The sequence below is a fragment of the Cryptomeria japonica genome, chromosome 6, assembly GCF_030272615.1.
Source record: "Cryptomeria japonica chromosome 6, Sugi_1.0, whole genome shotgun sequence".
Lineage (NCBI taxonomy): Eukaryota > Viridiplantae > Streptophyta > Pinopsida > Cupressales > Cupressaceae > Cryptomeria > Cryptomeria japonica.
Window position 1 is genome coordinate 473,546,710 of NC_081410.1, and position 16,825 is coordinate 473,563,534.

Here is a 16,825-nt window from a genome sequence, read left to right on the forward strand (position 1 = left end):
AAATTCATCTCACAAACCTAGTATATTAAGGGAATGTTGAAGAAGTTTAGAATGGAGGACAATAATCCTGTCAGCAAACCCATGGTAACAAGATGTAAATTAAGTGAGGATGATGAATCATCAAAGGCAAATCAAACACTATAGGTCAATGATTTGAAGCATGTTGTATGTAATAGCTTCAAGGCCTAACATTATTTGGCACTTGGTATGGTAGCAAGGTTTCAGGATGCACCTAAAGAAACTCATATGCAAGCAATAAAAAGGATATTCAACTATTTGAAAGGCATGTTGGATTTTGGCTTATGGTATCCACGAGGTGGAGATTTCACCTTAACAAACTATACAGATGCAGAGTGGTCTAATAGTGTTGATGATAGTAAGAGTACAATTTTGGCAGTGCATTCTTTCTAGGAGATAATCTTGACTCTTGGTTGAGTAAGAAACAAGCGTCAATTTCCCTATTCGTTGTAGAGTCAGAGTACATTGCAACAACATCTTGTTGCACAAGTTTTATGGATGAAGCAAATATTGAAAGATATCAAAGTAGAATACAATCATCCTATCTGTATTTTGTGATAATACGAGTGCAATCAACATTTTGAAGAATCCAGTCATGTACTCTAGAACAAAGCATATTCCCATTAAGTATCACTTCTTAAGAGAACAAGTGGCCAATCAGCAAGTAAATTTGGTATATATTGCTACAAAGGAACAGATTGCAAACATCATCACAAAATCCCTTCTTAAAGAGACTTTTGAGTATCTAAGAGAGAAATTGGTAGTCATATCACTCTCATCCACTCACTAAGTTCTTTGGAAGAAGCATGTGTTCAAGGGGATCTATTCATTGTCTTATGTTTTGACCCCGAAAAGCCTTTGCCATTGATGTCAAAGGGGGGGCATTTTAGTCAAGGGGAGAAGGTTGTTTCGGTTACATTAAGATTATTTTCTTTATAGGGTTGCCATCAATGACAAAGGGGGAGATTGTTGGAAATTGTTGTCATTGATGGAGGGGAGTTTATTAATTGCATAAATTTGTTGCTCTCATATGTTCACCCTCCTATAGGTGCAAGGAATAAGAAGTAAAATAAAATAATTAAATGTCTCTAAGGGCCAACCCTTAGCCTCTTGGTGCCCTCCCTAAATGATTTAAGAATTGCAAAATATTTTTTTATTGATGTGGCTGGCCCCCCTCTTGGAGTCAATCCAATTATGGGAATTAAAAAGCGTTTAAATATTTTTTCAAAGAGGAACGACCCCTTGAGAGGTATGCCCTACCTTGTGGTTGCAAATAAATTAAATAAAAAACTTTTTGCTTGAGCCGAACTTCATTGGGATGAGCACTCACTTTGGGCAAGAAGATGAAAAATAAATAAAACATTTACATGCTACATTGGCCGACCTGATGCAATTGTTGGTTGAAAAAGTGCATTAGCATGTATAAATAGATCGTTTGAGGTCTATTTTACAAGTAGACTTTAAATATATTTCATATAGAAGAGCAGAAATAGATTGTTTGTAGCAGATTTTTGAAAGACATTGTTGCAGATTTGTAGAGAGATATTATAGAAGACTTAAGAAGAATATTATTGCATATTTATGAGCAGAAATTTGTGAAGATTCTAAGCAGATTTGAAGAAGAAATTTGGGCAGATCTAAGAAATATATCGAGCATATGTTAAAGCAGATTTTGGCAGAGTTTTGAGCCAATTGTAAAGGTGAATTAGATCTAATTCAAAACGAAGATCAAGTTCTCATCACAATATTCTTTTGGAGGTTGATGCCTTGTATTCAAGTAGAATGTTGTCTCATGCTAAGTTAGTGCTCAATTATGGGGATTGGTGTCTCCAATGGGTTGGTGACAAAAAATCATCTAAAAGTGTTTGGTATCTCTTATGGGTTGGTGCCTATGAGGATTGAAAAGAGTTTCTAGTACAAAAGAAATATTTTGTGGCGGTTTTCATCCACAAGGGTTTCTATGTAAATTGTGTGTTCTTGTGTTTCTAATTGTGTCTCTTGCATATGTGTTACTATTGTTGATTATTAAGTTTTGAAGTATTGCTATTAAGGTTTTGAAAAGCAAAAGTTTGTTGTTATATTGATTCACCCCACCCCTATTAGTATATTTGAGTTCTCTTCACTCCCTCCCCTATATTCAAGGCATCTCCCACGAAATTTCCAAGATCCTTCTTAAAAATGGCTTCTAATGTGCCTTCAAGCCCATCTTGACATTGAGAAACTGTATCTCACATCTCAAAGACTCAAGGGACATTCTTCTTGACTCAAGAATCTACAAGGTTGTTTGTTCATGTGGTACACCTCATATAGGTGAAATGGGTTCCTCTTTTAGCAATAGAATCAAAGAGCATAGTGTCAACAATAGACGTGAACGAGTTCTCAAATCGGTCCTAACTGACCACTCCCGTTCCACCAAACACCATTCTATTTAGAAAACACACAAATCTTGTTCAAAGAAGATAACTTCTTCAAGAAAAAGCTCAAGGAAGCCATAGAAATGAGTAATCATCCCTCAAACCCTAATTGCAGTAAAGGGTGGAGTCTTAATTTTGCATGGCATCCCTTGTTATCCAACCTTAGAAACCAGCATTGCCCCCCCTTCTTGACCTCTCTTTCCCCATAGTCCACTACTAATATGGATTCCTTGAGGTTAAATGGATAAACTAAGACACGTTGCATGTTTAAATGTATAAATGTTGAATGTTAAATGGATAAACCTAGGTGTGGTGTGCCTCAATGAAAGAGGCTAAGTGCAAATCCTAGGTGAATTTAACAGAAAGAGATACCACTTAGTCATGACATCTTGTAATGTCCCTTTTAAAATTTTCCTTATTTTTGCCTTAAATAGATATTCTAGAATCACAAAAATACTTGTATAATTAACTGCAACTATTAAATTAACTTCAAACTTAAAATTTAAAAATATTAGACTTATAGTCTGCTATAATATTTCTTCCAATCTGCAGCTTTCTTATTTGTATAATTGTCTTGAAATGTTTAATAACTTTGAATTTAAAGCTTAAATACAAATATGAAAATATTCAACTTATAGTCTGCTAAAAAAATTCTTCCAATCTGCAGCTTTCATATTTGTATAATTGTCTTGAAATGTTTTCTAAATTTTTTTCTAACTATAGGGATTTTTATCCACTGGGAATGGAATCAAGGGTTTTGGAGTTTCATCCTTAAATCTCTGGTCTTCGAGGGGTTCATCCTTTGTTTGCTGAACCACATTTCACATTCCACAAGGGATGAAAATTAAATATAAAATATATTCATCGTATTGGTGAATCTCCTTGTTTGGTGTGTCTTACATATCTTTTTCCTTCAATGGTCACAATTCTTCACATGCCCCTAGATTTCAATTAAATTAAACTTTATTTTTTTATTTTTTCAATGTTTTAATCAAACAAAGAAAAAGATACTTTTATAACAATTAACTGTTAGCTATGATTGCAAATTGTTCCAATTGTTTCCAATCACCATATTTAATCAATGTTGTTCTCCAAAGTTTCTCAAGACTGCTGTAATTCGGAAATCTATTATTAAAAGTAAGGAAATCTATTGTTGTTCTTGATAATTGAAGCTAACATTATATCTAACCTTACTCTTTGATGACCCTTTATTGTCCATATGACCTTAAAGCAATGTTGATGAACTCTTGATAGTCATCACCAACAACAACATGCTGGCCAGCATCAAATGCATTCAAATTTCAAGTTTCAAAACAAGTACCTCTTTCCAAGATTACTTCTTTCTCTCACCACGTAAGGACCCACTATATCATTCTCACATAGTAAATACAATAATAATAAGGTTCATCCACAAACCAAATGATGACACCATTAATCTAATTGGAAAAATAAACGATACACTATATAAAAATGATTGTATACACGCAAAGAACACTATAAGCTAACCAAGAAAATTAAGAACAAATACTAAAAGTAGAAATTTTTAAATTAATAAAAAACTGCATGTAATATGCAATGAAGCTCAATGCTGCACTTCATTTTTGTTCTAATTGATTAATCTAGGAGGACTCGACAATATGAATCGTTTCTCTAATACCTTGTTCTTGAATTGAATTTGATTAAGTAATCAAAAACGAATGATCTCATGTACTTTCATTTTGCAACCGAGATGATGGACCAAGGATCGTTGGCCTTACAGAAAGGCTTGTGCAAAAAAAGTCAATTCAAAAATTAAAAAGGACTATGACATACCTTAGGATTGAAAAATTACCAGTCAAACAATTTGGCCATTTTTGAGGGTTCTCTTGAATGCTATAATATAGCAAAACATTAAAAAGAAAAAAATCAAGGTATATACTTCCGTTTGAGATCAAAGTCGGTACCTGAAAGAGCAAAAAGGTAAGAGATACTAAATAAATAACCGCTATTCCATGAACCAACCGCCAAATTGCTGGATGAGGTCTAATCAATATTCTGTTAAAGTCAATCCATATCACGTTAATCAGCAACAAGGCACATAATACTTTTGTTTCCAATATAAATATATGACAAATATATTGCACGTGGTGTTTCAAATCAACCCAAATCCCATGTAACGAAAGAGTAATCCATGTTCTGCAAAAACTAGTGATATTTCCAAATGCACTGCGAGAAGTATTAATAAGAAAAAGGTGCATTACTTACGTTGAAGGTGCTTGCAGTAAGCAATAACCAAGGAAAACAGCTACCATTGCCCAAACGCCCCTTAAAAAACACAAGTTAATATTATACACAATATTAGCCAAATATATATTTATGTATAAAGACTAAATCTTTCATAGATCTCAGTCACTGCTTATTCTAAAAAGCTCCGCCAAAACATGTAAAGTGATGCTACTATGTATTAAATCTGTCCTTACTGTTTAGTTATTAAAAGAAAGCGTGGTTTGTTTAACAATGGTAGGATCAGAAATGAATAAAAGCAAGTAATGAAACCAAATTCCAACAGCGTTTGGAAAGTAAAAATGAGTGTAAATGCAAAGTAGAGACTCCTTTCTGAGCTGTAATCAGCAAGATTACTCGAAGAAGCATGGAAAAAAATATTTGAAGCAGTTATAGTAGAGTGCCATTCTTTGGAAAATTTATTTCTCAGTGAAAATTTAAGAAAAGTATTACAGAACTAGAATTCACACCACTTTCTAAATTTACCAAAACTTTGTGCACTGATTCAAGGCAAAAAATCGTCAGTACATAGATATTCAAATGAAAACAAATGAAAAAATTAATGATAGCAGAATAATAGTTTATGTTAATGACAAATGTGCTTATATAAAAAAATAAGGTGGATAAAAAGTCAAAATTACAGGCAGCTACGTGCATAAACCAAGCTCTACAACATGCATTTAAAAAAACTACATTAACTATACAAGCAAGTAACAATGAAATAGAAAGGCAAACTAAAAGGTTATTTTAAATGTAAGTGCTTTATAAATTATCCTCCAACAAATACAACTTAATCTGCTCTGCCCAATCAGCACATCAAATCAAGAAGAACCAATCCATATTTCAAACTCAAACTATTCTTCCGACGATAGTGGCTAATATACATCCTCCATTTATCTTGAACCTCCACTCAAGAAAGAAAGAAAAAAGAAATCATATCAATGTCCACGAGTAATCAAATAAGTCAATAGACTTCAAAATTCATTCAGTTACAGCATAACAGAGGTAAAGGAGAAAATTATCCTCCAAATTGCATTTAAAGTTTAAATCTCTCTCTTTCCAATAGAAAGTGTTGATGATTTATAGATTCAGTCGGATAAAATTAAATGTTAAATTGGCCTTAAGGCCTTCAACATTTAATTATATATATCATTATGTTATTTATTATTATTATTGTTAAATTGATTAGATAATAATAATTAATACTATATATTTTGGTTATGTTCATCGATCTATTAAATCTTGTATTTAGATATATATCGATTAACATTAATAATATTAAATAAATGATTAATGAAAACACCGATTAAATATTGAGTTGCATATAATATATTGGGCTGCATATATTATCGGGTTGCATATGATAATCGGGTGGCAACATAACGAAGATCACCGATAGTTATCGGTGTGTTAGTCTACACCGATAGTTATCGGTTGTTAAGGCTAACACACCGATAACTATCGGCTGTTAGCATTAAGCCAACACCGATAGACATCGGTTGTAATACTACTTACACCGCTTGGCATACACCGATTATATCGGGTGTAAAAGGAGACAATGCTCTGCCATTTGGAAGGATATACAAATTAGTTCGTGGCCTGCAGAAGCATATCCGTGTGGAATCAGATCCTTCACTTGCTGTATAATTCATAGAGTTATTTGCTGTTCATATAGACACTACATAAGTATACAGTCTGCTGTCATAATTGGGGAAACCAAACTTATATATGCTGTGCATGATCATCAGCAAATTCATATAACTAAATTTAGCAGTCTAGGAGAATCTAGCGTCTAAAAGAGGAATTAATATCCTCATCATATTAATATTTTGCTTCAGAACTATAATATCAAAGATAAATTTTAATTCTGATCCATAAATTTAACAGTAAGCACAAAAGTGCACCGAAAGTATATGAAGTTTTGCCAGTCAATGATATACCTAAAATTCTGAATGTAAGCCAAATTTATCACATAAAAAACAAAGGGTATGCTCATAGCAAACACAAAGTTGCGTATTTTGGTGAAGCCCAAACAAAATTAATGGTTCGTCCTATGATCTGGTCATTTGACCCTTAAAGTTTTCAGAGTAGGTGTAGGAGAAAAGCAAAACAGTAAGCACGAAAGTGCACCGAAAGTATATGAGTTTTGCCAGTCAATGATATACCTAAAATTCTGAATGTAAGCCAAATTTATCACATAAAAAACAAAGGGTATGCTCATAGCAAACACAAAGTTGCGTATTTTGGTGAAGCCCAAACAAAATTAATGGTTCGTCCTATGATCTGGTCATTTGACCCTCAAAGTTTTCAGAGTAGGTGTAGGAGAAAAGTAAAACCAAAAACATAGTCTCTTCAAACTTTTTGCTTACTGTCTTATTATAATGGGTCAAATAAACACAATATCAATCATGTGTACACACTCAAATTATGAAACAAATCCAAAATTGTGAATCCATAAACATTACTGCTAACATTTCATCATAGAAAACCCCAATCATAATTCAAATTCCAAGCCTCCTAAACATCATTTTGAGAATAAATGAAATCCAGAGTAATATAGACAGTTACCTCTTAACAGAAGTTACTCGATCAGTGTCTACTGTTTTCGCAGGATCTAGTGCTCCACAAGCCCATCTAAAAACAGCATGCAAGTCAATAACATTGTGTGGAGTCAGACAAGAGCAGCACATTAGAACTTGCATTAATTACAAAATATATAAATTACGCAATTTACTTTTTAACAAAATGAGAGTCCCCCTGCACTGGAAACTGTTTCATCCTAACATTTCTAAGCACAAACAAATGGATCATCTTTTTTGTGCAAACATAACCTGAATAGCACAAACCAAGTATGTCCACATACACAATAAGCCAAGCATTCTAAACAGATTATACAAACACATTTTATGTTGTTTTTGTGTTGGGTATCAGTTCAAGTACATATATGATTAACAAAGCTTATTTTGAAGTAACTATAAAAGGAAAATCATACAGAATCCTTAGTGATATTAACATTATTTGCTGATTCGGTGGAAATTTTCTGCAGAGGGTGTGTTATGAACTGGAAAATTCCACAAAAGCTTCAAGTAGAACATGCTGGGGACTGGTTTAATTCCATGCACAGAAAGCACGAATTGTTACAAATTTCTCAAAATCAATAGAACTTTGGTGCTCTGTTTAATAACTTTGTTTTGTCTATCTTACCCTTTTTTGTATGTGGAGAGTGAGTAACCACAGTTATGTTAAATGTTAAAAACGAAGTGTCATTTCCTGTAACAAACTGTTCAGCTATGTTCAAAATAGGCATCATTTCATCTGCATGTTCAACTGGGTAGATCAAAAAAAAATTGGAATCTTTCCTCCATTATCAAAATCTTTATACAAAAGAAATTAATTACACCAAGAAAGGAAGCAATTGCCTGCAAAAATATGGATTTGCACTCACATTAATAAACCTGCACCTACGAGCAACAAGGATATGGTATGAGGCCTGTAAGCCCATGCTGTCCAAGGATCCAGTTCCTCTATACTGCTGCACAACTTTGTATCATCATTTTGTTCAGTTGTTTGTGCTTTTGAAACCATTGACATGGTAGCTTTATGTTGCATATCCATCTACACTGGTAACTTTGTCCACTGTTGAATAGCCAACAAAACAAAAATCTATTCCTGCAAAGAATCAATCGAAGTAAGTTGTGTTTGAATTCAAATATCAGTTCATACCTTCAAAATAATAAAGAGTAAAGAATTTAGAGAAGTCTTCAAGAGGCTAAAAGCAACATATTGTCTTCAGACTCTATCGACGCACTGTTGGGACAAGCTTCAACTTACCCATAAAACGTTATGTTTAATCAGAGAAACTTATTCCCTCTTAGTCTGGAAAGCATTTCAAGAAAAAAGTAAGATAACGTGAACTTTGTCGACATTAAGAGATTCTAAAGAAATGGAAACAGACATGTCATCTTTAAGAGAGTTTTTGTAACTCTACAAACTGTTTGTCAAACAAAGTTAGAAAGAGGTACAACTTGCCAGCAAAGAGAGCTTAGAAGCCGTTCCTGCTTTCCAACTCTTAAGTTTGAATCCATAATAATAGTCACGCTGGCCCAGTGATGCAGTCATACGCCATAGAATTCATCCATGTCTTAAAGTAAGGATCATGTGCAAAGCTTAACTGGCTAACAAGAGCGTGATGCCTTTTCGCCAGATGTGCTGTTTTGAAACGTACGTAAATATACCATAAAAGAAAAGGTCACAGGATTGACCATCGGGTTTATAAATGCTAAGACGTTATTTCTTCCCCTAGAATCTAGATTGAGACTCCTATGCTTTTTGATCAAAATGTACACCTAGCGCCTACATCCAACCACGGTGTTTTACAGTTCAGACTTCCGTATGCCTCTACAGTAAATGCAAGTGTGCTTTCATAGGAATTGCATTTATTTAAAATTATTTCAATAAAAGCCCATGTGACTTCATTAATTTTAGTTCTGCCAATCGATTACTCTATTCTTGTATTGTGGCTGGGCACTTAAATAAATGAATAAAATGTTAGTCTACTTATCCCCATTTTTGGTTTGCATCTCCACAAAAAGTTTAAATCCACTCTTGAATTATTATCAGAATTATCTATTTACTCCACAGCCATCCCCGTTTTGCAACAAGGGTTCTCTTGACAATCCTCACTCAAACAAGAAGATAATTTGTAGCCTACTTATCTAATTTCTTAGGTTCAGATAATTAAACCTGGCTTTAGCAATTTCCAACTAATACAAAACACTTACTGTAGCATGTCAATATATATTTCTCCAATCCTGGCTTTGCATTTAGATAAGAGATTTATAATGTACACAAAGCTTTAGTTTCGCACATATACATGCTAATGAATGCAGATTGACATAACTTTGAAGGGTGGAGTATACTAACAGGAAAAAATGAGCAACAACAAAAACAATAGAAGATCATGGAAGTACAAAATACTCCAATTAACAAGCTATCGGTAATTAAGGATTACATGTGATGGAGAAAGAATACTACTAGTATGGAAAAACTTTACTAATGGACCTGTCGACATGTAAAACTGGCCGAGCATATGCCTCAATTACTTGTGATGTGAAGAAAACATGTAAGCAAATGCAATGAACACTTCCGTCATAGTGCATGCCAGGATGACATCCTCATCCTGGACAACTTAGGACTTAAGGACTTAAAGGGATATCCATTTTTGACAGCCTGCTCCATTCGGTTCATAAAATTGAAAAAGAAAACAATACTAAAAATCCCTACCATTGTAGCTCCCTATTCGTTGAGTTAAATACAAGATTCCACAGGGACTCGTTCCTATGGAGCAGGGTGATGGCCCAGACATCCCGGGACTTGGAGGGGACATCTCTTTTTATAGGACTGGACAGCCTGCTGCATTTGGTGCATAAAAAATTAGGAAAAAAAAACGATTCTAAAAACCAATATTTGATGTTCTATTGGGATTAGTCTGCATAGCTTTTGACTCAAAACTATGTAGTTGAATCAGAATAAACATCATAATTTGGTACTGAAGAAACATGATTTAATAGCTGTGTTGCACGGGTACCCGTACCCAACCCCCTAGAACGCGTACTGGAGACTGGTACGCGTCTCCCGTACCAGAGACTCGTCAGGAGACGTCTCTACACATAGGAGACTCCACATCAACAAACCCTCTCGTCTCCACCCTAAATAACATGCGCAAAAGTCAAAAAGTTTGACGCAATGCATGGGCAGAAGCAAAAACCACCGATGCGAGCCCCTTTTTCAGACATTTGTATGACATTTTGAATGGACTCATTTCACATTTGTGTACTTAAACTTCAAAGTGAATGTTAATTCTTGTTTTGAAAGTTCAGTGCCATTATTTTTTCAGATTTTCTATAAATTATTAAATTATATTTAAAAAACAATTGGCGTCTCCAAGTACCCCCGTCTCCTATTTTGAAAAAATAGCAGTACCTGTACCGGTACCAGTCTCCAACATCTCCAAGTACCCCCGTACCCATGCAACCTTGTTTAATAGAGATTTGACTTAAAAACTATACAATCAATCATCAATAAAACATAATATAATTTGATGGTTAAAAATTTTTACACAATCAAATCCAGAAACTGTACACATTATCATATAATTTGATACATTGAAAACACTATCTATATTTAAATACTAGAAACCACAAAAAAACTAGGAAGGGGAAGAATTGTAATTACAAATTCAGCACATTGCAGTTTTTTTTTTTAATTTCAGCTGCTTTAGTTGTTCAAGTAATTTAAATGGCCGTCCCCTCCAACCCCCAAAAATTCAGCAAATTTTGTATACACGAAGAAACAATGACTAAATACTGAAGGGTTAACATATGTGGGCTAATCGGTAGTAGAGGTAATTCAAATGCATAGTCTTAAGCTGTAATAAAGCACTTCTGCAATTGGTGTTCTGCCATTTATAACTCGAAAGTTGTCAGATAACACAACTTAGCAATCCTGAAAAAAGGGCACATTCAAATCACTAATTCAAGGCGAATATTAAAATGGCTCAAAAATATTGGCGGACCAACGGTGCAAATTCATTCCAGAATGTTTAAAAAGAATCCAAGCCGTCCTATAAACCAGTTATTTGAACCTTATTACGCACTTTGTCTAATTCAATTCCTACAACGTAATTTAATGAGCTTGAAACAGAAGTACACGAGTACAACCTGACCTGTAAGAGTTCAGAAACTACTGCCGAAATAGTTCTGGTACACAGCTTTAAAACCCAAGAAAAGATTATTTTTCTTCTTAGGTCAATGTACGAAATATTAGGCTGACGCTATAAGAATGCCATTTGTTCAAAAAAATTTAAAAACGTTTCCGACAAAGCAAAACGTCCTTTTCTCAAAATAATCCTGTAAGATACCACGACCTGCTTATAGCAGCTTTCCTCTGGACACTTGAATAAAGGTGCCACTTATCTTCGTCGAGTCTTGTGGTTGCGCTTCAAAAACTTAATTGTCAAAAGAAAAAAACACGCTTCAAATAAATTGTCTCATGGGTTATGATTGTGCCAAGTTGTATCCCATTTTCCCGTAATCAGGGGCATCTTGATGGACGAAAAGATAAACAATCTTTATCTTCGAAAAAGCACCACCAATCCATCTTACAATTCACCTCATGGGCTTGATTTAGTAGATTCTCATCGCAGGTCTTCAGTAGATAACACGCAACATATACTTATGATTTATTATCAAGGGTGCAGTGTATTATAAAAATATTCTAAATTTTAGATATTTTAACTCATTAAACAACTTCCTTCTTAACTAATCAAAGTCCATATTTTATAATGTACTATACTGTTATCATTACGAAAGTGATCAATTTCGACTATAATACGCACATTCTGAAGTACGTTTGCGACCTGATTGGGCAGAATTTCCTTTTTAATCCGCTAGTATTTCACTCCGCTAAATAGCTTAAGGGCATATGATTCGGTCCATTTACAATTATTAAGTAATCATTAGAAGCAGACAACTGAAGAAACCAATTCTGACAGTAATGACCCACAGTTTGGTCATACCCACTGGAATGACAAGATCGAGGAACCACATATTTTATTTGGTACGAAACAACAAGATTTTGAATTAGATATTAATGACCACAGGTGATCAAAGAAGGGCTATTAAGACTGAAAGTAAATAACATCAAAGAAGGGCTATTAAGACTGAAAGTAAATAAGTGAAAACTGTAAAAATGGCCATCTCCGCTGGACTCTGGGATGACAAGACGGAGAGTACTCAGATTGCATCCGGTACAACTCAATCTTATTTAATTTTAAATATGTTCTCGTATGGCCAAGAGGGCTGAAAACAATACATAGCTGGAAAGAAAATATAATGAGAATCCTTGATGCAACTCCATTAAGCATAACAAAAGCTCAAGAAGAAACCTCTTTAACATTAATTAAAGACTCTAAGTACAGTATGTAGCTAGTAAACTGTAAAAGTATACAAAGAAAATCTTTAATGCACTAAAGCTCCATAAGTAACAAATGAGGCAGCCTACTTGAATGGTATGTAGAAATTTGGAAAAAGGTTTAATATTATTTTAAGTCATCCATACGTAGCTGTGAAAAGTATACAATGAGAATCTTTAATGCACCACCCATTAAAGAAAACAAAAGCTCAAGGAGAAACACATAGGCAGCCTAGTCAAATGATAGTAAAAATTGAAATTTCCAATTCTCTAATGACCACAACAGGTTAAATGGGATTGGAAGATAAGTGCATTTCACACGAAGGTTGAGAAAAAAAGCGATAAATCCATTAAAAAATATCCTGAATCAAGATATAATGTTCTTGTTGTGCCTTGCTGGGAACAACAAGAAGTTACAGTTGAGAAAGAAACTAACAATACAATTCACATTGAGATTGCCTAACTGATCTTATATATCATATTTGCTGACAAAAAATATTTTGCTGCTAAAGAATCAAAACAAAACCGACTCACACTTACGACAAGAACAGTAATCTCGAAGGTAAAAGGAAAACACAAACGGCAAAAATTATAAAGACTATGCACCATCAATCAAACAGAAAACGCCAAACGCCTCAGTCAATTGTAAAACCCTCCTTCCCAGGCAAATAAATAAATTATGCGATTAATTTAAACCTGAATAAATAAATTATGCAATTGGTTAAACCTATAACAAATATTCCACCAACATTTAATGTCCAAAAACATTAAGAGAACGATTTTGTTTTAATATACGTCCGGTGCTGCTCCCACTGATAACAATCAACTAAACCAAATCTTAACAATTTAAACAGAACATAATCCATCTTCACCATTTAGAACCAACTAAAGCAAAGCAAGATTAGCGACTCTCAAGAAGACCACAGTTAACCGTAAATACGGTCATACGGCCACCAAATTTGACATCTTTTGAGTTATTCGAACCGAAAACATTACGGCAGAAAATTGAAAGCGTTAACAACCAAACCCTAGCCTTAAAAACTACGAAAAAGAAGGCAAAGTTTTAATAATAAATGCTAAAAAGCGAAACTAAGACCTTACCTGAGGTCATATGGCAGAGCAAGAGCCTTAAAAGCCTTTATTTTCCCCAGCAACCAAGGGCAGCAGGCCACGAATGGAGCAGCGGCGGCAGCAGCAGCACTAAAACATGAGTATTTCTGTTTGCAGAGATTACGCAGAGTACTAAACCTCTCTTAAAATCGTTTTTTATGTACAGAATTGGCTGAGAGGCTCAAATTTACTGTCACTTCTTATGTACGGGACGGTGTACATGCATTCCATACTCTCTGGAATACACCCCATGCTCTCTGGAAATAATCTGTACAAGCCGCTTCTCTACCCTTTTTAGAACGCCATCTCTAGTGTACTCTTTGGCGTGCTACACGTGTGAATATCTCACTAGCTGTCAGTAATTGCTTTCAGTATTTTGGCTTTTTCGCACTAATTGTAATGTAAGTAATTTGATGAGCGCGTGTTTCCATTGAGAATATGGGTGCCTCTCCTGTTTCTTCGGCGGTTACGTGTTTTTTGAGGATTTCCTTAAAAAGGAACAGTTTAAAGTATTTCAAAATCTTTCAATTACATGTTTAAGAAGGATTTTTAAAATAGGTTTAATTGGGTTATATAGATGTTTGTGTCTTGTCTTGTGTTTTATATATATATATATATTTAGTGTATTACAATTTATAGTAAGATATGCATCTATATTTTGAAGGGAAATTTCAAATGAATGACGAATTTTAAAAAAAAAATATTTGTTTTATAAAGAATCAAGAGTCGATCTCCAAATTTGAATCTTAGTGTAGTGGGGAGTGTTGCATATTATGATAACCACTCTTGTCTAATGTTTTTGTTTTGGAGGATATTATATTATCCACAAGGAACTTTTAGCTATCCAATATGGGAGCATGAGCATTTGCATCAAAACCTCTTCAACTAAAACCTAAGAAGGGGTATCCTTTCCACTAAATTCATCTTGGCCATATTTCGAACCTCATCCCTTATGATGTCAAGGCTTTGCACTTAACAAGACTTGATCCCTAGTGGACTCATTTAGAACCATTCAACTTTACTAGCAAACCAAGGCCCCATTGACTTGTCCAATGATTTTTGAAGAAATGAACATATTTTTTTATTATGGAAATGTTTTATTTTGTTATTCAATAGACATGCATGTGTGTGTGTGTGCTTTGTAATTAAAGAGCTAAAACAACTCATTTGTGTGTGTGTGTGTGTGTTTGTGTGTGATTAAAGAGCTAAAACAACTCAAAAGTTGTTGTGGCTACAACTTTTAACAAGAGGAATCAGGAGCTTCTTAAATTTATTGTTTAAGAAAACATGAAGGTGAAATTTGTGTCCCTAACACTTATCACTACTCATTTTGGACTTGATTTGATTGTTTGTCTCTAATGTATGGTCTAGTATTGAAATGGCATATTTTATGTAAGCATTGGCATTTGGCCTAAACTTGGTAATAGTTAAAACCTAATCTTTAAGCACTACCTACTCCAAATATACATACAAAAACATGATTCTAATTTATAAATACATAAAGAGTAGGGATACCATTACAAGATCAAGGCCACATAAAATTTTAAGGTCACAAATGCCTAGATTAATTTCACTTATGTAGTTTTAATCCTAGATAGAGAACAAACCATTTTTCAAACTGCGAGTGTCTCACTATTGCAAATCTAAGCATAGATTCTCAAGACAAATTATAGAGTATGTTTTATAATAGAATATTAAATACACACAAAATTAAGAGCATTTAACCTTCTTTATTGATTTGAGAATTTATTTTTTATACTTATATAAACACGACTTTTTTACGTAGGTCAATTGTGATATTGATTGTAATATTTAGTTGACTTGCCTAGAAATTTAATGTGGAATGTATTTTGTCTCTAAATAAATTGATTAACTCAATCAAGCCTACACCCCTTAGGGTTTATATTATCTCAATTTTATTTTAATTCCAATATTTTATCATCTTTATAATAGATTGAAAACTTCCCTTGGTTTGCATTTCATTTTCATTATTTTATCTTTTACTTGTATGCCAAGGTCAACCTGATTCCACTAAGAAGAAGCCTTAACTCTACAATAGCCTTGACTTAGTATGAGGTTAAGATTGATGATTTGAATACTACAATGTACATTTTAATGGGGATTTTTTTTTATCATGATTCACACGTTACACATATAGATAGGAAAGACATTAATCTTACTCCACGAAAACTTATATCAAATATTTGCTAATTTCAATAGTGAAGATAATTATTCAAATTTGGTTGATGTTCTTGATAGTTCTGATACTTAATGTAAGTACATATGCCAAGCTAATAAGATGAGAGGGGGGGGTGAATCATACAAACTTAATTTTCCATAAAAACATCAGATTCAACCTCAATAACATATATTCAGTAATATATCCAAAATTGCTAAACATGCAAACTCAAAAGCATATAAACATCATAACACTCATAACACCAGATTTAACGTGGAAACCCAAATAGGGAAAAACCACTGTGGGATTTCGGACCCACTAAGAAATATACTCTTCTAGAGTATGCTCGGTTAAAAGCAAATCCTGTTAAAGATTACAAACACATTGCTAGATGTGACCCGGTTAAGGGATTTCCCTCAGATCTATTAGGATCTTCACCTTGTTAGAAGTGACCTTGTTAAAGGGTTTCAAACACTCAATCAGAATGTCACCTTGCTAGAGGGTTTTACAAATAAGACTATTAAGTCCACTCGATTAAGAGATTTTCTATCACTTCACAAAATAACAGTAATAAAAATATATCTGCAACTTCACATCTAAAATGCTAAAGCAGATTCTTATTTGCTCAATACAATATGGGACTCATCTTGTCCATCTGCTAGGCTCTATACTCTGTTATACATAACAGGTTTTCAAGCTTCAGTGCTCGGTAATCACTATGTAGCACCCCTGTGCATACACTTGCTCGCATCCATTGTTTATCAACAGTTCCCTATTTATAAACAATTTGCCAATCGCTTAATCTCCTTGATCGCATTTCCCATGATCAATCATAGCCATTAGATCTTCAAACTTTGTCCAAGTTCAATGT

The 16,825-nt window shown here is 33.9% G+C and overlaps 1 protein-coding gene across 8 annotated transcripts in view; it reads right to left on the reverse strand.

The window, feature by feature from the left end:
* LOC131051009 (CDP-diacylglycerol--serine O-phosphatidyltransferase 1) overlaps nucleotides 1-14,061 on the reverse strand; it is a 94,084-nt gene extending 80,023 nt beyond the window's left edge. The window contains exons 1-5 of one of the 8 annotated variants that reach the window (XM_057985345.2): nucleotides 13,767-14,061; nucleotides 8,140-8,363; nucleotides 7,263-7,328; nucleotides 4,677-4,736; nucleotides 4,376-4,466 (exon numbers count right to left, since the gene is read on the reverse strand). In XM_057985345.2, coding sequence (XP_057841328.2) covers nucleotides 4,376-4,466; nucleotides 4,677-4,736; nucleotides 7,263-7,328; nucleotides 8,140-8,309 — 387 coding nt within the window. In that variant the 5' untranslated portion in view covers nucleotides 8,310-8,363; nucleotides 13,767-14,061. Of the gene's footprint in view, nucleotides 1-4,375; nucleotides 4,467-4,676; nucleotides 4,737-7,262; nucleotides 7,329-8,139; nucleotides 8,364-8,525; nucleotides 8,551-11,616; nucleotides 11,874-13,766 lie in introns of those variants that run through there. The other 7 variants (XM_057985346.2, XM_057985340.2, XM_057985343.2 and 4 more) reach the window with 7 other exon arrangements.
* Nucleotides 14,062-16,825: the final 2,764 nt, after the last annotated feature.